General features: G+C 42.7%; 1 protein-coding gene across 3 annotated transcripts in view; it reads left to right on the forward strand.

Annotated features, from left to right (window-relative positions):
* The window catches only part of LOC135885285 (MOB-like protein phocein), a 28,032-nt gene that overhangs the window by 1,121 nt on the left and 2,289 nt on the right, over positions 1–24,622 (forward strand). Inside the window, exons 2-7 of one of the 3 annotated variants that reach the window (XM_065412932.1) lie at positions 3,014–3,178; positions 17,724–17,786; positions 18,346–18,446; positions 20,287–20,329; positions 20,608–20,694; positions 24,124–24,203. In XM_065412932.1, the coding sequence (XP_065269004.1) occupies positions 3,014–3,178; positions 17,724–17,786; positions 18,346–18,446; positions 20,287–20,329; positions 20,608–20,694; positions 24,124–24,203 (539 nt within the window). Of the gene's footprint in view, positions 1–3,013; positions 3,179–4,969; positions 5,060–5,740; positions 5,976–16,376; positions 16,509–17,723; positions 17,787–18,345; positions 18,447–20,286; positions 20,330–20,607; positions 20,695–24,123; positions 24,204–24,622 lie in introns of those variants that run through there. The other 2 variants (XM_065412929.1, XM_065412931.1) reach the window with 2 other exon arrangements.

The following is a 24,622-nucleotide window of genomic DNA, read 5'->3' on the forward strand; positions in this document are numbered from 1 at the left end:
GGTCTCCCGCCCTCTCCTCCCTCCCCCCATTGCAGCTGGCCGGGGACGGGGGCCCCCGGGTCTCCCGCCCTCTCCTCCCTCCCCCCATTGCAGCTGGCCGGGGACGGGGGCCCCCGGGTCTCCCGCCCTCTCCTCCCTCCCCCCATTGCAGCTGGCCGGGGACGGGGGCCCCCGGGTCTCCCGCCCTCTCCTCCCTCCCCCCATTGCAGCTGGCCGGGGACGGGGGCCCTCGGGTCTCCCGCCCTCTCCTCCCCCCCCCCCCCCATTGCAGTCGGCCTATAGGCACAGACACCCCCAGCAGCCTCGCAGTGCCGCAGTGAGGCGCACACCGGGGGGGGGGGGGGGGGGTAAGAGCACGTGGCCTAGCTCCGGGCAAGGCTGCACTTCATGCCTCGGAGCTAGACAGCGACCTGGCCCTCCAGTCTGTTCCTCGGCGGGCTAGCTGAGCCAGCCCTTCCCCCCCCTTTGAGAAGTTAAGCCAGTGATCGCATATAAATTCCACCTGAATAGGAGCGAAGACTGTAGAAAAAGACCATGTTCTTGCTGTGTATAACTTCTGGCTACCATAAGTAGCTGTGAAATGAAAGTGTTTGCTTTTACCAGGCAGCATGCATTTGTAATGGAATTTGCTGTCGGGAGCCTCTGAAGTCAACATGTATTTCAAGTTGACCTGTAACTTACCCAGTAACAATCTTTTTTTAATTAATATAGTTTAATTAATTAAACTATTTTTTCTGTCTTTGGCCTATCCATGAAAGTGACCTTGCATGGTCACAAGGTCATTTAGATTCTGATACACCAATAGAAACAGGGAGAACAAGGATGTCCTTCTCTTCAAATGTTTTTGCTTTGTCACCTATCAGAAACAATGTTGTTGGTTTTCTTTTCTTTTTTTTTTTTTTTTTTTTTTTTAAAGACTCAATACTGTGAGAGAGTGAGCTAATATTCTTAGGCATCTGTAATGTGTCTTTAGACAATGTTAAACCCTACAGAGTTTGAGGAAAAAATTCCTTTCATCTTTTTTCTGGCTGTGGCTTTCTTATATTGTATCAGAGGGGTAACCGTGTTAGTCTGTATCCACAAAAACTATGAGGAGTCTGGTGGCACCTTAAAGACTAACAGATTTATTTGGGCATAAGCTTTTGTGGGTAAAAAGGATGGCCTAATTATCACTACAAAAGTTTTTTTTTCTCCTGCTGATAATAGCCCACCTTAACTGATTACTCTCCTTATAGTTAGTATGGCAACACCCATTTTTCATGTCTTGTGTGTGTGTGTGTGTGTGTGTGTATGTATATGTGTATCTTCCTATTGTATTTTCCACTGCATGCATCGGATGAAGTGGGTTTTAGCCCAGAAAAGCTTATGCTCAAATAAATTTGTTAGTCTCGAAGGTGCCACAAGTACTTCTCGTTCTTTTTGCTGATACAGACTAACTACCATTCTGAAACCAGACTCCTTGTTGTTTCTTATATTGATCCTTCCCTCATGCTGTCTTTCCTGTCAGAGAAATCACTGATTTAAAAAAAAAAAAAAAACCCACCAGGAGTTAGTATAAAAGACCGTAGATGCTTAAATCTAAGTTATTTAAACTAAGTGTTTTCTACATGTTGATAGCATTGCCCATGTCTTCATAGAAGTGGGGGGATGATCCACAATTAGCTAATACATTTGTGAATAACAGCTCCCTGCTTCCAAGTAGCTCTGCTTCTGTTAGTAGCACTGGTCTATGAAGCAGCAGCCCCTAATGGAGGGACCTAGTCTTGTTCTTTCTCCTTGTTTCCAGCTGCTTCTACAAGTGTCCAGGCTGTGGCGTCCAGACATCTGTAGAAGCAACTGGAAAGGAGCAGGGAGTCAGCACCATGTGACTTGGCAGTTCTTCACAGACCACAGCTTGATTATTTTTTTGAACTAAAATGTGTTCCCACTCCCTGTGCCTCCGTTTCTTGTGTTGCCTGCTTAGTGAAGTTGCAGGGATTGCAGACTTGTATGTGGCTTCTGCTCTGTGATCTCAAACACTACTGTTACCTGCTGACTCAGTAGTTACGGCTGACATTGACAGCCCTAGGCTGGTAACATTTTTACCATTGTCTACTGCTAACTTGAGTTCAAAATAATTGCAATCCTCAGTACTGGTGTTGGGTTTAGTTTTTCTCCACCCTAAGCTGTTTTCTGTTCATTCTCAAAGCGGCAATGTTTGTAATATACTTCAATGTATCATATGCTAAGCTTTACAAAAAATTATAAATCTTAACACTTTTGTAAAAATCACTGGACAGTATCTGCAAAACTTTTTGCAGATATTGGCATTCCTTCAAACATTTTTTTTGTAGACCTTATTTCAAACTTCAAAAGTGGGCAAAATAAGATGAGTGAATTGTCTTTTCTCCCAAATAACTTAGCACAAGATTGTACCTTAATTATTGTATGGAATGCTAAACTTGAATATTTCAAAAGCCCTGACCAATGTGACATGCTTAATCTTTGCTTCTCTATTTTGAAGCTTTCAACTAAAATAATTACAATAACTGTTCCACAGGTGTCTTATATCTTAGCTATAGGTGACTCTGATTTCAGTCTGTATATGAACTAATTTAATCAGAAGTAATTAATCTTAATAACATATCTTATGCTTTTTTTAGATCTACAGAGGTTTAAACTACATAGGGTTTCCCTAAAGCTTTCCTCATCTGTTAATGTTTTAAATTATCTTAGGCAGTTATTTAAAATTCTGTGCATCTTAACTGTTAAACTTGTCTATTGCAACAATAATTTAGATCCGTTTTTGCTTTAATATTAATTTACTTTTGGGCCTAATTCAGAGAGATGCTGAGTACCTGCAATCTTCATTACACCAGTGGGAGTTGCAGGTGCTTAGACTCCAGTCCTTACTTTGCTATTTAAATAGTAAAATCGTGGTTTTTGAGCTTAGGATTGCAATTTTGTTGCAGTCTCAAATGTGAATGGGTCCTTTTTATGTACAGTACAAAAATATCAAATTCTATTTCAACAGGCAGGGAAAGCATTTAGGAAGTTTCTTCCCCTGTTTGACCGTGTTCTGGTTGAAAGATGTGCAGCTGAGACTGTAACCAAAGGAGGCATCATGCTTCCGGAAAAATCTCAAGGAAAAGTGCTACAAGCAACAGTAGTGGCAGTTGGATCAGGATCCAAAGGAAAGGTAAATACGTCCAGATTTTGCACCATGCTAACTTTTTTGGATAAAAGGGATAGAAGCGGGATGTTATCTGAAAAAAAATAATAAATAAAAATGGCTAAAGGATGTCTATCATTACATTTATATTGCATCTGATCAAAACAGTAAGTGTAATATTTTGAAGAAGAAGAAGAAATTAAAAAAACAAGAAGTGTGGCCTGCGCACAAGAAGAGAAGCCAAGAACTCTTGAGTCCTAACCTGGCCGTGGTAGCCTCTGTGACCATGGGGAAATCAACTTAGTGTTCCTGTCTCTTTATCCCTGTCTGTAAAATGGGGAATAATTGGTACTCTTGTGCTGTGCAAAACATCATCTGTTAATTAACCGAAGTTATTTTAAATATTCTGACTTCTGGTACTTCTGTGTTGGTTTTAGTAAGATCAAGTGTCAGTAGTCTCTTGGCCTATCCAAGGCCGTGATCAAGTGTCCTGATGTTTTTGGTCTTTTGGCCTCGAGATGAAAACCTTGTCTGTGCTTCTGGAACCTTGAAGTAAAAAATATTCTATAACTGTAGATTAAAATTCTTCAACTGGAAGGAAGTTGGTCTGTATTTGGTGGTATCTAATAAGTAAGGCAATTAATCAGAAAATGTAGATGTATCCGTCAAGGCATAGGGAGAAACTATGTATACAAATCTTCTCATTTTTAAGGAGCAGTTATATGAGCATGTTCAGATCAGATTTACTAGTATAAAATAGGATATAGGTGTGGCTGCTGGGGCTCACGGCATGCACCTGCCGGGGCTGAATCTCTGAGACCCCCCTCCCCACTGGGCAGAAGCCAGAGGCAATGCATGGGGAGTGCACGTGGGGTCATTCCCTCTCCCTCCCCACCTCCCATGATTTTTGCCTGCTTTTGCTGGCCCTACTCAGTCATAGTGCCGCATGGCCCCTTTCCTGCACAGCAGCTTCTGGAGCCTGCAAGCTGGGAGCTGTGGCTGTGGGGAGAGGCAGTGGAAAACAGCTGGAAGCTGCAGTGTGAGTTGCTGCATTTGCAGCTGCCTTTCCCCAGGGAGCTAAAGGAGCAGCCCCTCCCAGCAGTTTACTGCTGCCTTTCCATGCAGAGCTAACACCTGGGAGCTGCAGTGAGGGGCCACTGAGCATAATGGGGGGTGTGACTTAAGTTGTTGGGCGGGGAGTGAACCTTTAAATTCTGGCCCTGCCATGACCCCCAAAAGGCTAGACATCTCTGGCAGAAGCCCCTAGCCTCACCACACCACTGCAAGGCAGTCTGGTAGGTGGAGAATGGGCAGGCCTGGGGGGCTCTGCAAGCCACTCTTTGGGTAGGTCTATACTTACTTCCGGGTCCGGTGGTAAGCAATTGATCCCGGAAGTGCTCGCCGTCGACGCCGGTACTCCAGCTCGGCGAGAGGAGTACGCGGCATTGACGGGGGAGCCTGCCTGCCGCGTCTGGACCCGCGGTAAGTTCGAACTAAGGTATTTCGACTTCAGCTACATTATTCACGTAGCTGAAGTTGCGTATCTTAGTTCGAAGTGGGGGGTTAGTGTGGACCAGGCCAAAAACTGTAAAAGAGCCGCATGCGGCTCACAAGCTGGTTTGGCCACCCTGGCTCTATATGGTAACCGTGTAACACTCTACTTCTGGGGGGATTTTTTTTGTCTGTATTGTTACAGACATACTTGCTAACAGGTATTTTGAAATAAATTTTCATAAATAAATGTGTGTGCTTGTGAACAAATATAGGATGTTTGTAGAAACTTACGAGTTTTTTTTTTTTTTTCTTTCTCCCCTTTAGAGTGGAGAGATTCAGCCAGTTAGTGTCAAAGTTGGCGAGAAGATTCTGCTACCAGAATATGGCGGTACTAAAGTAGTACTGGAAGACAAGGTTTGTTTGCTAAACTTTATAATTGCAAGCTAAATTGGTTTATTAATATTCAGGATTATTTTAAAATCCTTCTAGCTAACAGGCCATGTGAAAAAATGAATAGTGTTGTTGACCAACTGAATGAGAGAGACAACTGCTAACATTCAAATTGAGGAGCATCAATCTGGCCCTGTGGCTTTTGCACACTACACGTCTATGATCCTCTGCTGTGAGAGAAACACTTCTGCCCCTGACATTTCCCCATAGCTGTAGAGAGAAAGTGGTTCTCTGTACCTGCCACCTTATCTTGGGAGGAAAAAAAATATATAGAGGGCTGACTGCAATGTCCTCCTTGCTGAGGAGGAGAGAAGATTCCAGAGCCTTCTACCACTTAATGTTACTATCCCCATGAATTTGTGAACATGGTCTCAAAGGATGCTCCTGCCAGGAAAATTTACCCCAGAGCCTTGCCCAAAGGGGTGAAAAATATCCCCTGGAATGAAAGAAACATAGTGACAGGCTCTCAGGGCAACAGATATTTATAAAAGTCCTTGGGTTAATAGTTCCTTTGATTGTGTAGTATTGGCCTCAGCCTTCAGCAATAAATCGATCTCGGGGACTACTGACCTTGGAGCCAGTTACTAGTTCTGTGAGATTTGTCTGCAACAGATATTAACTTATTTTTTTTCTCTCCATTTGCAGGAGTATTACTTATTTAGAGATGGTGACATTCTTGGAAAGTATGTGGACTAAATTTCTCAAATGGCTGCAGTATCATGAAGTTGTCCATTCCACTAAAGTGCTGAAATCTTTTTCCATCATGTAAATAATTTCCTGTTCTTTATTTTATAATAAACAGATAACCAGTCTCTCTGAAATAACTCCTACAGTCCCATTGTAGTGATCCAAACACTTCAAAATAAAAGAATGTGTACAGTCAGAGAAACACACGTTCGTTCTTATTTGGAGTTCCATTGAACAGTTCAAAGTGCTGGTGTTAATTTGAATTTTTGTAACTCTTTTCCAGATTTCAGAAAATTCAATTTCGATATCCTCTCAACTGTCCTGAATTTTTTTTTATTTTAAAGGAATTTTAGTGATTTTTTCCCCCCTGCCTTATAGATGTTTGCGTGGTTTCATTATTAGTCTGCTTCTCTTACTGTTCCCCAGAAACAGTGAAACTGGCTACATCCAAATATGACTTCCATGCACACCTGCAGTACAATTGTACTGATAACACTGTTTCCAAAAATATACACGAAGAGATGAAGGACTAACTCCTCTCCACAGAGGAGTGCTGCAAAGATGAAAAGTAGTATTTTATTGTTATTGCTGAACTAGGTGAACCTTCTTTTCTTGCATCTGAAGAAGTGAGGTTCTTACCCACGAAAGCTTATGCTCCCAATACTTCTGTTAGTCTTAAAGGTGCCACAGGATCCTCTGTTGCTTCTTTTCTTGTTCAACCTGCCTGTGGCAACATCTTTTTTGGTTTAATATGAACCAGACATCTTGTATAGTAACATTAACTTTTATATTAAATAACAATTATATACATTCACACAAAGACATTGTATAGGCAGAGAAGTTGAATATTCATGTTAGTTATACAGTAGAGTTAGTTATACAGTAGAAGCTTATTAATATGTTGTGTATCTATTCAGCAAAATTATGTTCTGTAATGAAGCTTAATGTCAATTAGATGCCAGTGTTTTACAAAATATACTTCAGTGCATTTCAAAATATACGTCACTGCTAGCTCTGAGTCCTGTCACGTTCTGTAAAGACATAACCACTGGAGCAGAATTATCTTACCAACTGGGGATACACAGAGGTCTTCCAAGGGGTGCCTCAACTCATCTAGATATCTGACTAGTTTTACAGCAGGCTACATAAAAAGCACTAGCAAAGTCAGTACAAACTAAAATTTCATATAGACAATGACTTGTTTATACTGCTCTATATATGATACACTGAAATGTAAATACAATATTTATATTCCAATTGATTTATAATTATATGGTAAAAATGAGAAAGTAATCAATTTTTCAGTAATAGTGTGCTGTGACACTTTCTTGAATTTTCATCTGATTTTGTAAGCAAGTAGTTTTTCAATGAGGTGAAACTTGGGGTATGTAAGACCAATCAGACTCCTGAAATAGGTACCCTAGTCTGGAAAGGTTGAGACACTGCTGTACTCCCCCACCTTGGCCTTTTCTGTGATGCACCCTCTCAGCAGTCAGTGAGGCTGAAGTTTGCTACTCCCTTCTTCCACCAGCAGCAAAGTGTAGTTTTAATTTGTCCGAAATGTGTACTGTGATTTAGGCCAGGGGTTCTCAACCAGTGGTCTGTGATCCCAGTGGCCCTGAATCTCTCTGGCCCTGCTCCCCTTGGCCCAGGAGCCCATGGGTGGAGTTGTGGGGGCACAGGAGTGTTGCCCCCAAGGCTGCAGTGTCAGAGCTGGGCAGTCCTGGAGGCAGCTCCCAACCCCCCACCTCCTCCCTGCATCCGAGGCCCCACCACCTGTCCAGGTAGGAGGTGGGAAGCAGAAGCCAAGCAATGTGGGGCAGCTGCTACTCTGACTGGTGCCATGGAGTAGACAGCTGCAGCATTCCTGTTTCCTCCTGGTGCCCAGCGTTGCAGCTGCTCCTTAGCTCCCAGTCCCCTGTGAATGCTCATGGAGCTTATAAGAGCCACCCGGGTGGGGGATCTAGCTCCATGTCTGGCAGAGCCCTTGGGGAGCAGCAACTGCAGGGGAGTTCTCCCGGCCCCCTACATGAGGGTTAAACAAGACCCATAACAAATTTAAACCTTGTATTTGTTGGTTTATGAACCTGATGGTTGGATGGGGGAACCAAGTTAGGCTTCAGCTTGTGTGTATTTGGTTTGTTTTTTGGTAATGGCAAAATAGGCTGGGTTTAAAGGCTTTTCCCATCATGTAGTATATGGACTACAAAGAAAATAGCACTGTGGTGGTTCTGAGGTATTTGTTAATCGAAAAGCATATTCACGAACATACAGTGGTAGTTCATTTACACAAATGTAGCATTCTTATATGGTAAATATTACCCAGCCATGATTTAATTTTAACTGAAGTAACATTGTTTCCTCAAGCAACCAACCCTTGTACACATTTTCTTACCAAAAAAAAAAAAAAGCTAACTTCTTCAAAAGGAGATTAAAGGTCACTCAAACTTAACAGTGTGAAAACCTTTATACAGAATGTTCCTTTTCAATAGGCAAGCGTAATATTTGGCCTGCGAAGACCTGATTTAATTTTGTGTTCATTGAATTTACTTACATCGTAAATGGAATTCTGATTCCTGTACGTGTTTTTTTTTTTTTTTTTTTTTTTTTAGCAAAGAAACTTGAGGTACAGTTGTTACTACTACTGACAAAACTTTAACAGTAATAGTATGGAAAATACTGCTACTTATAAAAAGCCAATCTATATATTAGACTACCAAAATAACTGAAATCAATGTTCCAAGAAAAATGTAAGGAAATTATAGGCCCAATCCTGAGCCCATTGAAATTAATGGCAACAGGATAGGACTTTTATTAAAAGATGTTGCTTTTATTCTTTAAATAATATAGTGAGTTGAGGGTTTAATGGTCTAAGCTGGACTTCCTGGAACCATAACTGTATTTCGTATTGATCATCTGCTGATAATGTTAGCTTAGTCGTTTGATCTTCCAAGGTAGATAAGGACTGCCAACTGTGCCTGTTTTAGAGGAGACCTTAAGTCAAGACCCCTGTGTTATGTGTGGACATTAATCTCATGTGAGCTGGTGTCTAGCCAAAATGTTCCCTGTCCTAGTTTTGTAGTATCAGTTGGTTACCACCCACCTCTTCATAGATGTCATCTTGCATTTCAGTGGGTCTGCTTGGGGGATGGATAGCTCAGTGGTTTGAGCATTGTCTTGCTAAACCCAGGATTGTGAGTTCAATCCTTGAGGGGGCCATTTGGGGATTTAGTTGGGGATTGGTCCTGCTTTGAGCCAGGGGGTTGGACTAGATGACCTCCTGAGGTCCCTTCCAACCCTGATAGTCTATGACACTGGGCAAAATCATGTGGTTATTACCAGTTTGAGACAAACTCCTATTGACTTGTCTGATAGTCTGCAAAGTGTTTTAGAATGAAAGCTGCTGAATAAATGCAAACTCATGTATTAGCATAAAAATGAAGCCTAAACACTTGTCTACCTTGAAAGCTGCCCCATTTCAATTTTACTTCATGATTCTAGTGATGCATTTTATTTCTGAAACTGAAGATTACTGTACCCTAACTATTTTAAAACCAATGGATTGTGTAACCCAAATGCTAATAAGCTTGTGCAAATGCACCTTCTGCTACACAGCAATTATGATGCAATCACTTATCGTCTGATGATGCTTGTGTTCTGGGATTTAAACAGGTCACATGATAAGTTGAATCTTTGAGCTGACTGAGATTTAAAATATTAACAGCCTAGTTTGTTTTTGTAAGCTAACTATTCATAGATAAGAACTGGGGTGGAGATTGTCTTTGAATGTAGGTCACTGGGTAAGCCTAATATTTGAGAGTCCCTCTGAATAAGAATCTTTAAAAGATAAAATGCACACAGGAGTCTTATTTGTAGTGGATATCTCTAGGGGCTTGATGCCCCATGTACCAGGGAGACCTGAGGGATACAGGTTTCCTTAGCATGTATCCCACTGATTATTTGTATTTAGTGACTAAGAGTCCTAGTCATGGACCAGGACACCATTGTGCTAGGTACTGTACAAGCAGCCCAAAGTCGCTTGGGTGTATTTAGCATGCTAATGTTGCTACAGGTACTTCACCCATTATTCTGCTCCCTCCTTGTGTTCTCAGGTCTCTGAGATTTTCAGCACTTCTGAAAATCAGGCCACTTATACACGTACCCAAAATGGATGTAGCTTCTGAACTTTATGTAATTGACTGAAATTTTGGGGGATTTAAGATCTGTTTTCTCATCTGAAAACTGGGATAATGCCTTCCTACTTGTTTATGTTTGTAAAGTGTGCTGAGGTCCTTGAAAAAAGGGTGTTATAGTTTACAAGTGCAAAGTAATAGTGTGGCCCTGAATCCACTCTGCACTATAAATAAAGTGCTTAGATGACTGATGGACCAATATGCACAGATTGCATATAATGTGAAGGTTGTTTTTTCCCTGCAAGGCTATCACTGGGGGCAGGAACAGGATGACTTAGCAACTGTGATTTATCTGCTGTTGTCATATCAATTTGAAGTCAATGACTGTGTGCCAATAGTTACCCCTCAGGTTTTATTGCGGGGAGGGCAGCCACCTGTTAAAAATTCTCACTTCTAGCTGTTTATCTCGTATCTGAGGTGGTCTATTTCTTCCTCTGCTTTTTAGACTACAGGTAGGTGAAATGGGGAGGTACAGGTACTTCTATTCACCCCTGGACTTTCTCCCCAGCCTTTCAATAACTACATCTGATTGTGGGAGTGGGGGCATAGGTATGCCTTTCAAACGTCATTTCCCTTCGGCCACCTTATAGATCCTGCCTAGAAGCAGCTGTATTATCTTCATGAAACTTTGTTGCCCAGGCCGCCTCCATCCCCTGTGATGATGAGGCAGGAATGTGCCTTTGTGAGGCTTCTAAGTGAAAAAGCACATTATAGCCAGAAGCCCTAACCCTGCAGAAATAATAAGAACAAGAACATAAGAGCAGCCATACCGGGTCAGACCAAAGGTCCATCTGGCCCAGTATTCTGTCTTCCGACGGTGGCCAGTGCCAGGTGCCCCAGAGGGAATGAACAGAACAGGTAATCCTCAAGTGATCCATCCCCTGTTGCCCATTCCCAGCTTCTGGCAAACAGAGGCTAGGGACACCATCCTGCCTAATAGCCATTGATGGACCTATCCTTCATGAACTTACCTAGTTCTTTTTTGAACCCTGTTATAGTCTTGGCCTTCACAACATCCTCTGGCAAAGAGTTCCTCAGACTGACTGCATTATGTGAAAAAATACGGTACTTTCTTTTGTTTGTTTTAAACCTGCCTATTAATTTCATGTGGTGAGCCCCTAGTTCTTGTGTTAGGAGAAGGAGTAAATAACACTTCCTTATTTACTTTCTCCACATCAGTCATGATTTTATAGACTTCTATCATATATCTCCCCTTAGTCATCTCTTTTCCACGCTGAAAAGTCCCAGTCTTATTAATCTCTCCTCATATGGAAGCCGTTTCATACCCCTAATCATTTTTGTTGCCCTTTTCTGAACCTTTTCCAATTCCAATATATCTTTTTTGAGATGGGGCAACCACATCTGAACACAGTATTCAAGATGTGGGTGTACCCTGGATTTATAAAGAGGCAATACTATATTTTCTCTCTTATCCCTTTCTTAATGATTCCCAACATTCTGTTCGCTTTTTTGACTGCTGCTGCACATTAAGTGGATGATTTCATTAATATTAAATAAATTGGCCAAATACTCACTCTGACTTTCACTTATGAAAAATGAGGGTGCAGGTTTAAAAAAAAAAAAGTGAAATGATTCTTTAAACACTCATCTACTTGGTAAAATTTAACATGGTTGGACAAATGCCAGACATAAGTAACTAAATACTCGGAGGGAGAGAGGCTTAAAGTCCCACTTAAAACTTCTTGGTTAAAAAATACCATTAATTTCTTTTCTCTTTGACTTGCAAAAACTGTGACCTGGTTGTAGATTGATAGAGCGGATACATATTGCCTTCTGACAGATGTTTTTTTTTCAGCTTGATTTATTTGCATTTTGGAAGCTCTGCTGTCCTTGAATTTGAAGTCAGGGACAAGCAGCTATCAAAACCCTAACTTCTGTGCTTCAAATGTTAGTTAACCTTTAGAAAGTATGGAAAGGAAAAAGATCAGTGCCTAGTGGCAGGGGAACCCCTCCAGCTAATGAGTGTGTCTGCCTTGTGCCATGCTTAGCTGAGCAGAATGCCATCTTTCAAGGCATTAACTTTGGATTGTACCAGGTCTAAATAGGATGGAATATTAATCTAGATATTTTTACCTAATCCTTCATTGTAGGCCACTATTTTCCCCCTCTGATTTTATCACCCTTCACACAAGTGCCATGTTCAACCTTTTGACTGAGAAAGCAAGCAATTGCTGAGCCTGGAATACTAGCCTACAATGTGCTTGCGGGCCGGGAAGCTAATTACCATTCAATGCAAACTGTACTAATGCACTAAACTGTCACCTGTTCAACATTACTGTGTACATCCTGTATGGAACTGCCAACCCAGTCACACTGTCAGCTCCCTGAGGTAGTTTCTGGGTATATGCATTGGAGCCCTGACGATCCCCTATTTCCCATCACTTTATCTTGCTCAGGTTTTGACTGTCAATCTGGCCACCAAGAACAGGACTGGTCTCTCTGTGAATGCTGTTAGTGACAGTCCCCAAGCAAAACAAAAACTCAGAATGATTTAACAGCAGGAAACAAAGTTTACAATGTAGATTACGAACCCTTTAATGTTGGGAATAGGCAAAAGTTACACTAAATGTGCTATCAAACTGAAAATGACCCTGCAAGGGGTGCAAGGAAAAACTTTTCAGCTTGAAAGTGTATCTCATTCAGAATTCATTTGCTTGGTGCAATAAGAATGCATGCTCTGTGGCCCTTATGCACCTTTATTAAAGGACAGAGGTTGCTACAAACATTTTGATGTAGCAAGATCATTTATTTACCTTTTCAATTGATAAAAACTCCTTACCCCACCCCTTTTTCTTTATCTTCCTTGCTACCAAGAAGATGTTCAGTCTCATCCACCTTCTGATCCATCTGTCCTGTCCCATTCAATCCCCCCTCCCAAGTGGTTATATTTTGCCTTCCAGTCTCTACAGGCATAGCTGTCTCTGTCTTTTCCTTCTCTCTGTCCTCCACTAGCAGGCACTTTCCCCCCCTCCTACCTAACCTCCATCCCCATCTCAGCAGAATTTATTCTATCTCCATTCCTCCTCTCTGCTTTCCATCACCCCCCACCAGCACTCAGATAACAATGATGATGAGCATGGTATTAGACCCTGACAAGAATATTCCATCCCCATTCCCTCCTCCCTGTCCTACAGAAGCTGTTCCATCTCTGAGAGTTTGTTCCTTTGCCAGCTCTATTTCTACATCTGCATTTGTTCTATATGCACCTCCAGTGACAGCTACTGTACCCAGGTCAGGTGCCAGTGCAGGTGGGAGTGCCTGGCTTGTTTTACCCCAGAACCAAGGCCAACCCTTCTCATGCATGCTCACTGCAGCCTGCAGCCATGGGGTACTTATTAGCCTTCCTATCCACTTCACTCTGAAGGGACCTGAGATGCTTTGTGTCCATTTTGCCACTAACATACTAGCTTGGTGGAAACCAGACCAACTTTGCAGCCCTGTCTCTATCCTCCTAAAATATTGCTTTTATAATGTTTTGACACCTTCCCCCTCCCCCCCCCCCGGTACTAAAAGAATTAAATTCCCCTTTAATTACATTATAACTTTTTACTACTTTGTCACTAATTTTTTTCATGTTATTTCTAATATTTCTAGAGAGGGGGGGGAGACTTTGCTTCGCTCTGGACTCACGCCCGCAATGCTATGTGATGCCCGGAGAAGCGTATTGTCTGCCGCTGGACGTGGTGCAAGGAATGCTAGGAGCTGGGAGTCCTGGTGCCATAGGTGAAGAACACGGATCACACTATCATCACTCCAAGAGCTAGAACCACGCTGGAGAGGACCTGAAGGATACCATCTGCTGCCAATATATGGAAAACCTGAAACGAAAGCCGGGGCAGGACAAGGCGTTTGAGGTGACGTGCAAGTGGGATGCCAGCAACCACTTCCTCCCCGGGGACAGCTTCACCCAATTTGCCGACTGAAGGTTCATCCACAGGGCCTGGCTCAACTGTGTTCTGCTGAACGGAGCCGTCCGCCACAGGAATCGGGACAAGCGATGCAGGAAGTGTGGCTATGCCAACGAGACACTACCCCACGTCCTGTGTAGCTGCAAGCCCCATTCCAGAGACTGGCAGCTGTGACACAACGCCATCCAAGGTCGCCTGGCCAGAGCCATCCTGCCACTCGTGGGGAAGGTTGCAGTGAACTCCACCATCCCCGGAACTGACAGCCAGTTGCAACCGGCCATCATCATCACCAATGTGGACCGAAAGAAGATCATCATGGTGGATATCACAGTGCCCTTCGAGAACAGGACCTCAGCCTTCCACAATGCCCGAGCTCGAAAGGTGGAGAAATACGCACCTCTGGCCGAAACCTTGAGAGCTAAGGGTTACCAGGTTCAGACATGTGCACTAATCGTCAGAGCCTTGGGTGCATGGGACCCCAGTAACGAGTGAGTGTTGAGAGAATGCGGAATTGGTCAACGCTAGGCTCGGCTGATGCGGCAACTCATGGTGTCTGACACCATCAGATGGTCGAGGGACATCTACATAGAACACATCACCGGACATCGGCAATACCAGAAGGGATGAGCTGGAGTGCCGATGAGAAGCGCAGTCGGTAAAGTAACTGAAATACTTCTAGCAGACAGTTTAGAGAAGATTTAATGCTTCGGAGGAAGCAGGGTAAAATTTTCAGAAGTGACTAACTTAGGCACCTAAGTCCCATTTTCAAAAGAAATATAGGCACTTAAGAGCCTAAGTCTCATTAAAAGTCATTGGGACTTAGGCTCCCAAGTGCCACATTTTTAAAGGTATTTAGGTGCCTAGAACTGAGGTGGATTATATTGGATTATAACTCTCATGGATTATATTTTCTAAATGGACAACCTACCTAATTCTCAATTACTGAGGGACAATCTTCATTCATTGATATATGTGCTTTCCACAACCAACTCTCTGTATAACTTTTCACGAGTGATGTACCCAAATACTTGGATGCTAAGATTTAAACTGTATTCTTAAATTTACTCACCTAAATTTGGGTTACTGCTGATTATGTACTATATGTATCTCATGACTTTAAAAACAAGTTTGTATTTGTGGATAATCTAAGCACTATACTCAGATGTACAGACACTCTTTTCTCAACCTGTGTATTATATAATTTTAACAATAGCTTTAATAAAATTTTTATGTCTAGAGGCCCCATTTGAGGATCAGAGGCTGTGTAGACATTTGATATAAGATAGTCCTTGCTGCAGACAGGTCAGAGATAATGGCAGGATGCAACAGCAGGATGTTTGAAGAAATTAACTTAATAGGAATTTCTGCACATACAGGCATCTTGTTTGCAAAGCAACAACCTGGTTAGCTTGCTAGCCTTTTGGAGCCAAATGCACATCTGATAAAAGTAGGTATAACTTATTTTGGGGGAAATTGTATGGTATGTCATGGAAGCTCTATGGCCTGTGTTATCTAGGAGGTCAGACTAGATGATTACACGAGTCCCTTCTGGCCTTAGAATCTATGAATCCTACTAATTATTTTTGTGAGGCCAGGATCTTTTCTTAGGTGAAACTCCCTCATGCAAGTGTTTTGAGGCCATGCATTCCTATCATCTGACGTGTAACTGAAGAGCAAGCAGAGGGGAACATTTCTAAGACACCATGGATTTTCCTCTTGAGAAAAATCAGAAAGGAAGCCCTATTCCTTACTGACTATCTGAATACACGCTATGTAAGCACTGAGAAAGGGACATTGGAACTTTTCCTTTTGGTGTAGACTGGCCCAAGGGTTACTTTTTGTTCAAGAAAATCTCTGATTGGCGATGAGGGTTGACCCCAAGTTCTTAAGAGTCTTGACCCACCCTTGCCTGGTGGAGATGGCCCTAGGGCACTTTTGACTGGTGTGAGAGGCCGGGGACACTGTACGAGCCGGCCCTGGCTCTGAACCTGGCCAAGTGAGGGCCTGTAGGCTGGGGGTGGCTGTGCACAACATGGGGGAGATCAGCCACCTGCATGTCAGGCAGGGGCATTATTTGCTCTGGGACAAGGGGCAGTTGCCTCCTGACTTTCCCTAGGCCTAGATGTTCCCCCCCTCAGGGAGAGCCAGGCACAGCCAAGGCCCCGCCCACGCCCACTGGCAGCGCGCGGGGCGGCCCGAGGCAGACCCGTGACCCAGCTCGCTCTCCCTCCCTCCGTCCGCGCACACAGCGCGCGCACCATGGGGCGCCGCCCCCCCCGCCTCTAGAGGGTTGTTCTCGCTACCGCTGCCACTCCCGCCTCCCCAGCGGCTCTTCCGCCTGCCTCCCTCCGCGCGGAAGCTGCTTCACCCACAGCCCCCCCCACACTCCACCCCTTTCTGGTCGTCACGCGGGCTGTTCCATCTTCTTCCCACCCTCCCCACCCCCAGCTGTTCCTGGGCCTCCCTCCCTCTGCTCCCGCCGCGCCTGTTCCTCCCCCTCTTCGTCAGCGGCTGCCGCATCCGGGTCCTGGCGCCGCTGTCACTATGGTCATGGCGGAGGGGACGGCAGTGCTGAGGCGGAACAGGCCGGGCACCAAAGCCCAGGTGAGGCGCCGCGCTCCGCCCCGGCCGCCTCCTGCCCGCGCGGGGCGAGGGGCTGGCAGCAGCGGGCGGGCTGGGCCTGCCCGGCCGCCGCGCTCCCGCGGGCTGGAGCCGGTGCGGTGCGTCCCGGCGCGGAGCCGTTGGGCCTCTCCGGCCCCGTGCGGGGTGCCAGTGCCCCCGCGCCGGGCGGGCGGGTGCGGGGCTGGGCGGAGCGGCCCGCAGCGGGCTCTGGGCCCAGCTCGCCTGGCAGGGACCCGCGCTCGGGTTGTCACCGGAGCCGGGCCGCTCTGGGCTGTCCCGCGCCCGGCCGGTGCTGCTCTCCGGGGGCCTCGCTCTGTCGGCCGCGCAGGGGCTGGTCGCGCTTCTCGCCGCCCGGGGGTGCGGATCCCCCCGGCCCGGCTGGTGGGGATGAGTCTGTTCCGTTTGTAGCCTTGTCAGCTAAGAGAGGTGTTTTCTCCACTGGGATTGGCCGGGAGCCCCCTCCCAGGGCAGCACCTAGATGTCCAGGAGTCTCAGGTCATAAGGAAGAGCGTATGAATTACTTCACCAGCCACTGGCAGGCAGCCACCTCTGAGGTGAAAGTTGACGCCTTTTTAACAGCATCTAATGATGTTACATAATGGTTTAGGATGAAAATGAACAAAACATTCAATCAGAAAAAATCAGGCAGGATATTTGGTAGGATGAAAGAATAATAGCTAAGTGTCTTGGCCGAGTTAGGCCAACACCCCATCATAACAACCCAGAGGTGCTGCTGGAAGTACCATTACTCCTATCTTGCTGGTCCCTTGTGAAATCACTTTAATACCACTTCCTTCAGAACCCTGGACTTCTTTTTGGGGTCTTTAAGTATTAACCAGATCTGACTCTTCTTAGCATATGAAAAGGAATGAAAGAGATGACATTTCCAGTATTACAAGTCAAGCAAAGCTTTAGCTTTAATTTTAAGATATGAAATAACTTTGTGGTAGCTCCTTTATTGTAAGTTTCATATTTTGGTTTTTAGGAGGTTGAACATTAGTCCCATATAGTCCTTTGCAACTTTGTTTGCTTCCTCTCTTTCTAGATGTAGTTTCCTGTTTGTTGAAACTGTAAAGGTTATTTTCCTACAGCATGTTGAAGTTTCCTGATATTAAGCATTCAGAATTTGCTGCAAATGACATACTATCTTTTCCACCCTTTATTAAACTGGTTTAAATTTGGCGTTTTTTTCCATAGGATTTTTACAATTGGCCTGATGAATCTTTTGAAGAAATGGATAGCACACTAGCTGTTCAACAGGTATTTTTTGTTCTAATAAATATTTTTTTCATGTGTATAAGTTTAGTCACCCAAATCTTGTGACTTCTGGCAAGATGTAAGCAAAAAGGCACATTCTCTTCTTGGTTGTGATATAGTTGTACAAAAATAACTTCATAATTCCATAGAGAAATAGAAATCAGTGTATTGGTTAATACAGTAATTTTCTGTGTAGAAATCACTAGAATCCTGGTGTCCGGTTTCACCAGTTGAACAGGTTTTATTGCTACCTGGTAAAACTCACTGCTCCTCTTACCATTTCTCATTCAGGGAAGACATGTTTTTCACACACTGTATTTTTGGGACATTTGCTTTGTTCCTTCTCCACCTATCGCTACTTTTTTTTTTTTTTTGGTCCTCTTACTTTTGTCTATCAAAATAGCTGCTCAATTCCAGCTAGACTAAAGAAATAAGTAGTTGTTATCCTTACTGTAGTGGTTATTAGGTATATATCAAAGTAGCTAGAGTTGTGGCGCAGTCCTAAATATGGTGTCTTACTATCTTTAAACAACTTTCAGAAATTACTTCTTTTTCTTCTCAGTATATCCAACAAAACATAAGGGCAGACTGTTCTAACATTGACAAAATCCTGGAACCTCCTGAAGGACAGGATGAAGGTGTATGGAAGTATGAACATTTACGGTAAGAATTCATGCTTTGTCAAAATGTAGAATCAGGAATCCCACCACACTGATTAGCAGTAGTAATGAATCATAATAGTCTGACTCTTATAGACTTTAAATATTTTTGTTTACGACTGTTTAAAAAACAACAACAAACCGACAAGAGCAAAGATTTGTACTATTAAACATTTTAGAATTATGTATTAGTAATAGATTTGTAGTCTTAACAATGGAATTTATTTGCTCCTTTTCTGATTACCAAGTTCATTGTTGTGAGGATTCCCTTAAACTCCCTTTTGCTTTTAAAAATGTGTGATGTCAACATACGTGTTTGTTTATTTTAAATACTTCTAGAATTGAACTGCAAAGATTTATGTCAGTATGGACTGAAAGGACAGCCATGAGTTTCCACAGCACCTCCCCCCTCAATCTCATCAACTCCTTACTTTCACTTACTACAATATGAATATTGTAATCATTAGATACTCTCCAGAATAGCCTTTAGCTATGAGGCCTGTTTTTAACAAACAGTAAGAAAATATTTTTTGTAGTAAACATGTTCTCCGTTTTTATTCCAGTCACTATCAGAGAAATCGTGACAATTTTTCTGGCTTTCTCTTTATGTCTGTTAGCTGTTATAATACATTGGGGTTAAGCTGGCTACCTAGATGCCTTTTATGTCTCCAAACTGTCCTTGTAACTGAAAGTGTTTATTTTATTATAGTACAGACTCAATATTGTGCTCACTGATATTTCCACCCTTATTCTGCTTTGGTTTTTACATCACTTTGCTATGATTAGTGTCCTGACATTCTGAAAAAAAAATCAGTTTTTTTCTTAGTTTGACTGTCTTGTCATTCCATCAACATACATTTTCAAGGATAAGAATAGTTTCAAGTTAGTGCCTCCAAATGAGAGTTAGGCACCTCAGTTCTAGGCACCTAAATACCTTTAAAAATGTGGCACTTGGGAGCCTAAGTCCCAATGACTTTTAATGAGACTTAGGCTCTTAAGTGCCTATATTTCTTTTGAAAATGGGACTTAGGTGCCTAAGTTAGTCACTTCTGAAAATTTTACCCTGCTTCCTCCGAAGCATTAAATCTTCTCTAAACTGTCTGCTAGAGTGTGCCTGAGAGTGAGGCAATCAGCAGCTTTCACACATAGCCTCACTGCATTACACCTCAACTCAGGCTGGCTTAGAGAGAGGTACTCCTGGAGGTCTCAGTAGTAGTCTCTTGAGCATTTGGGGATGGCACTAAAGCCACAGAATTGGACTTTCAGGGTGTATAGTAGCATAGATAGGTTTGATCAGTTTGCACCTTATGATGTGTTTTTCTTCAGTGTATGTTTAAGGGATTTTACTTTTTTTTCTTTTTTCTTAAACATGAATTGATATCAAAGGCAAATTTGTAAAATGTAGATTTTCCTAAGGGAGAAAATAATATATTCCTAGTCTCTGCTATCGGAATACTGTTCAGTTTATCCTTTTTGACAAAGGAGAAAACTCTAATATAGTTGTATGAGTTCCTCTGAACGAATAATAAATTAAATTTTTCTGACTTTTCTTTTTGTATTCCTGTCATCTTATAGTCTCCTCTTATTTGTTCTTTTCTTCCTTGTATATTCTACAGATATGTCCAAGATTCTAAATTTGTCATAGCTGCTGAAATTATTTTGAACCATATTTTTTACATTTGATCTCATTCCTCTTCTGCTTTCTACACCCCAGAAGAGACCAATGTAATTATTAAAAATGCTAGAGATGCATAAAACCATTAGTATTTATGACAAGTTGTTCTTTGCGTTAAAATGTTTCCATTAGGGAAACTGTTTTGACAATGCTGTATTTAAATTTCTAGACAATTCTGTCTCGAGCTCAATGGACTTGCCGTCAAGCTTCAGGTAACTCTCTTCTTATTTAATTTTTGTGTCAGAGACCAGGCTGTTTTTGTATTTTTAGATGTAATATTAGCTCTCAAAGCTTTGCAAACTTTTAGTTCACATATTTTTAGCCACCATGACTTTAGGAACATAGTTTTAGGATTCCAGAAGATTTTAGTTGATCAAATAGCTTTAAAATATTTTTCTGATTTTAAGGAATTGAGAGTTAAATTATTAATAATGATCAAATCTTGCTTTCTCTGTTTGGTATTTTATTAACTGAACAACTGTTTCAACAGAGTGAATGCCACCCAGATACATGCACTCAGATGACAGCAACTGAACAGTGGATTTTTCTTTGTGCAGCCCATAAAACTCCCAAAGAGGTAAGGAGGGTATTTTTTGAAATATATCTGTGAAGGCTCATATTTTCTTCAGGGATCCATGCACAGAAGGGGCCATCCGTGCATATCTTGTCTTAGTCAAATTGAAGGGATATGTGGGAATGCGACTTTCATAGCAGTACTCCCTGCTTGCTTCTCACATCCTCCATAGTGACTCATAGGAGGCAGAAGAGCAGGGAACCAGCTGCTCTCCATAACAGTCTCATACAGATCCCTACTTCCCCCTCACCTTTTGTGTGGGAATCTGGAAGAGTAATATAGCTTTAATTTGTATTAAATTTTCTCTGGTCACCTGCATAGTTGTTACTGAGCAACGGAAAGGGATTTCTTTTTTAGCAGATCGAGTTGCCTTTCTCTGCGGTTTCATGGAGTTGGAAGGCTTCCTCTCTTTCTCCCCCCGCCCCCCACCTCCCTGTGGACTCTCAAGTCCCTGCTTCTGGTGACAACTTGCAGGGAATTCTGCAATGGGAACCTCTGCATCTTCAGCTCCTCTGACACCCTCCTATGGCTTTCTCCTTGGGAAGGACCATTCCGGCCCTTGGTTTTTGACTTTAGTTAGTTTTGTGCAAATTTTGGTAGTAAGATTGTAGACTGCTGATTAGTCTGACTTAATTTCTCTGTACTGGTGCATGAACAAGAGTCAGTAATATTTGATGCATGCTTGGTAGGCCCTGGCGTACAACTGTTCACATTACAACCATTATTACGTTGAGAGTCTTAGCAAAGAGCTCAAGGACAAGGTAGCCATGGAGACTGCACTTTCTTCTCAGCCCTGGAGAAAGTTCCCTTTTAGGGGAGGGTTGAGGCACTCAGGTGGGATGGTTTGGGGATGCTTGCAGTGCCATTGCATTACCTGCTGTACAGAGCAATAAAAATGCCTGTTCCATAGCTAGAAGTTCAACATCTTTCACCAGAAATAATGTGCACTTGGGGGGGGGGGGGGGGGAGGTGTAATAAGCACATGATGACACCTTCCCTTTGAAGTTAGTGAAGAAAGAAGTTTGGGGGAGGTGGGAAACAAACTTTCTCAAACAGAAATGGAATTGGAAGTGAATATACAAAATAAAAAAAAAGGAACCATCCAGAATCTTGGTTAGTGTTTTTAGCAGAGGTAGAGTTCCATATTTTTTTTCCCTTTCCTCACTGAAACTGATTTTAGTATGTTCTTAATAATTGGAAAGTAGTTAAGTGGCCAGGCTAAAACTCAATAAAATATTACATGAGTTTACTTCTTATTTTCTACGTTCTCAAGCTAACAGTGTTTGTCATCTAAAATTCAGTACAGAATAATTATGGGGTATTGATGAAAGGAGAAGGGAAATTGATATTTTGCTACCCCTTCATGGGTGTGTTGATATGTTTCACGTGTCCAGACTAACCAAGTATAGTGTATTAGCTTGGAATACTTGTCACTCGGTCAATGAGATCTATCTTTAACCCTGCATGATTAAAACAGTTAAATATAGGGATTTTAATTTTTCCATGGCTTGGTCTGCTACAGCACAGACCAAGGGCTGGTTCCTTCTAGTATGTTGACAGGCACAATGATGACCAATCACCGCCAGGATTTTCACACTCTCCAGCTCTTTCTCTGCTTTTCCAGTTTGTCCTGCCTCACTCTGAGCAATGTTGCCCTACTTTCCTCAAGAGAATTTTTCTAGCAGCTTGGAACACCCAGAGAAGGTTAAAATTGAGTGAGGAAAATACCATAGTTGTCCCTCTTGCACCATTGCATTAAGCATGTTTGCATTCACTTGAACTAGTTATCACAGGAGTCTGATTAGGAGACAACCTGGAACATCCAGGTGAAAAGAGCTTTGCTCTGGTGGGAAAATCAACACGAACTAGGGATAGGCTTTCCTCTCCAGGGGCCAGCCAGTCTCCTGACAATATGAGATGCCACATGGATATTCAGCCTTGTCGAGGACACAGTCCTAAAGGGAGAGGCAGCTTCACAAACTGTGGGTTATCAGACTAACCCTACTAGCACCTCAAGAGCAGATCAAAGGAGCATGCATCTTCAAATTCTGACAGTGGGGGTTGCAGAGTTACGTATCTGAATGTCCAAGCACATGGAACATTACCCAAGCTCCTGTCTGAGCCACCCAGTTGGTAAACTTATATTTTCTATTCTTCAGAGTGGCTTTCCTGGTGGCTGTTGGTTGAGAGGATAGTAGAGCTGTCTATCTTACCTGATCTCTCTTCATATCTAGTCTTCCATAATAATAGTGTGTTCCTTTAAAATTGTTCTAGTTTTTTGCCCAAAGTCCTGCCTCCTTTAACTTAAACCAGATGAAGAGATTACAAGGTGAACTGCATTTTCAACCCCTTTTACTCCCTCTTGAGTAGACCCCTTACGTGACAGATTTTGTTACCTTCACCCTTCTTTGGGTGGATCTGTGTTATCCTACCAATGTTAGACTGGATCTTTCAGCTGCAACCTCCCTGTTTACCAACTGTGTTAACCTGACAAACCCAACTGTATTTGGCACATGTAAGCCCTTTTCCCTTGGCCACCTGATAGCAGCTGATTAAAGGGACTGTAAAACAGCTTCTTCAAAACAAAGCAGTATCTGTTCACCCCAAAGGTACATAGCATGCAGAGCAAAGGGGTAAGTTCTATACACAGATTAAGATTTAGATAAGGAAAAAAATATATTTTTAAGCACTAGTAAGTTCCATTCAGCCCAGTTATCTCCAAGTCTGGGTTGGGAGAAACTTTGACTCTTGTTCTTCCTCGCCTCACAGTGTTTAGTCATGTACTGCTATTCAGAACCCATGTTTTGGGCTGTAGAAAACTCAGCCGCAGAAAACAAATGATCCCATCTACCGTCTAACTCTTTTTCTCCTCAGTCAAGATGAAGCAGACACCCACGCAATTGAATTTTCCATAAAAATGAGTTTTGTTCTCCTAGGTAGGGAGGGATTTAGTGTAAGTTTATTGGAGAAATGGGTGGAGCTCAAGGAGTGGGAAGATCATGGACTCTGATTCTGCTTGTCAAAGCAACTGAGGAGCAGTCCATGGTCTGCCCTCATGACTGAGCCATGGAAGCCAGACTAACTTGTAGGTGGTGGGATGAACTTTTTCTTTGGCAGTGGTCTTCCATTATAGAACTTCTGTCATGTCAGTTGCTAAAGAGACACTTAATTAGAACATCTACTCCTGTGCATATGCCCCATTGCCAAAACAACCATTCTCCTGAAATAATGCAATCAGGGGTACTTGGAGCTATAAGTAATAAAACATGGGAGGTGGAGACAGCTCTCATATGGGGGAAGTTTACTCAAACCCTTATAAAAACTCTGTAAAACTTTTGGAATTCAAAGTGGCTGTATGATGTATCAGACAATTCTGTGTGAAATATTGTGTGATGCAGTGTCATACCTGTTTTCCCCCCTAATATTTTTTAGTGTCCTGCTATAGACTACACCAGGCACACGCTTGATGGAGCTGCATGTCTTCTGAATAGCAATAAATATTTCCCCAGCAGGTAAAACTCTTAGAAGCATCATCTTTAATTTTTTGGGGGGTGGAGGGGTGGGAGGGGTTATTTTACATTCAGAAAATCTTGTTCATAAGTGGAACAAATCTGAAACAGTGTTTGGTAACGCAAATTGTTTTTCATGTATCTAGTAGAATAAATTACTGTATTGTTCATATACAGTATTACAGAATATGATGAAAAATACTAAATGTGGCAGCATGTCCATAGTTACTGTTGTTGTTAAGTATGGGAAGAGGTCCTGCTTTTAGTGCTGCTCTGCCACCAGCTTGTTAGAGGTAAAGCAGAGGTGTTTAAGGGACTATATTACCAATCCAATTTAATCAAGTTGGGTTTTCCAGTGTGGTCTAGGTCTCCAGTGGGGAAAATCCCACCTCAAAGGAGGGAGGGAGTTGTGGTGGCTCAAG

The sequence above is a fragment of the Emys orbicularis genome, chromosome 11, assembly GCF_028017835.1.
Source record: "Emys orbicularis isolate rEmyOrb1 chromosome 11, rEmyOrb1.hap1, whole genome shotgun sequence".
NCBI classification, from domain to species: Eukaryota; Metazoa; Chordata; order Testudines; family Emydidae; genus Emys; species Emys orbicularis.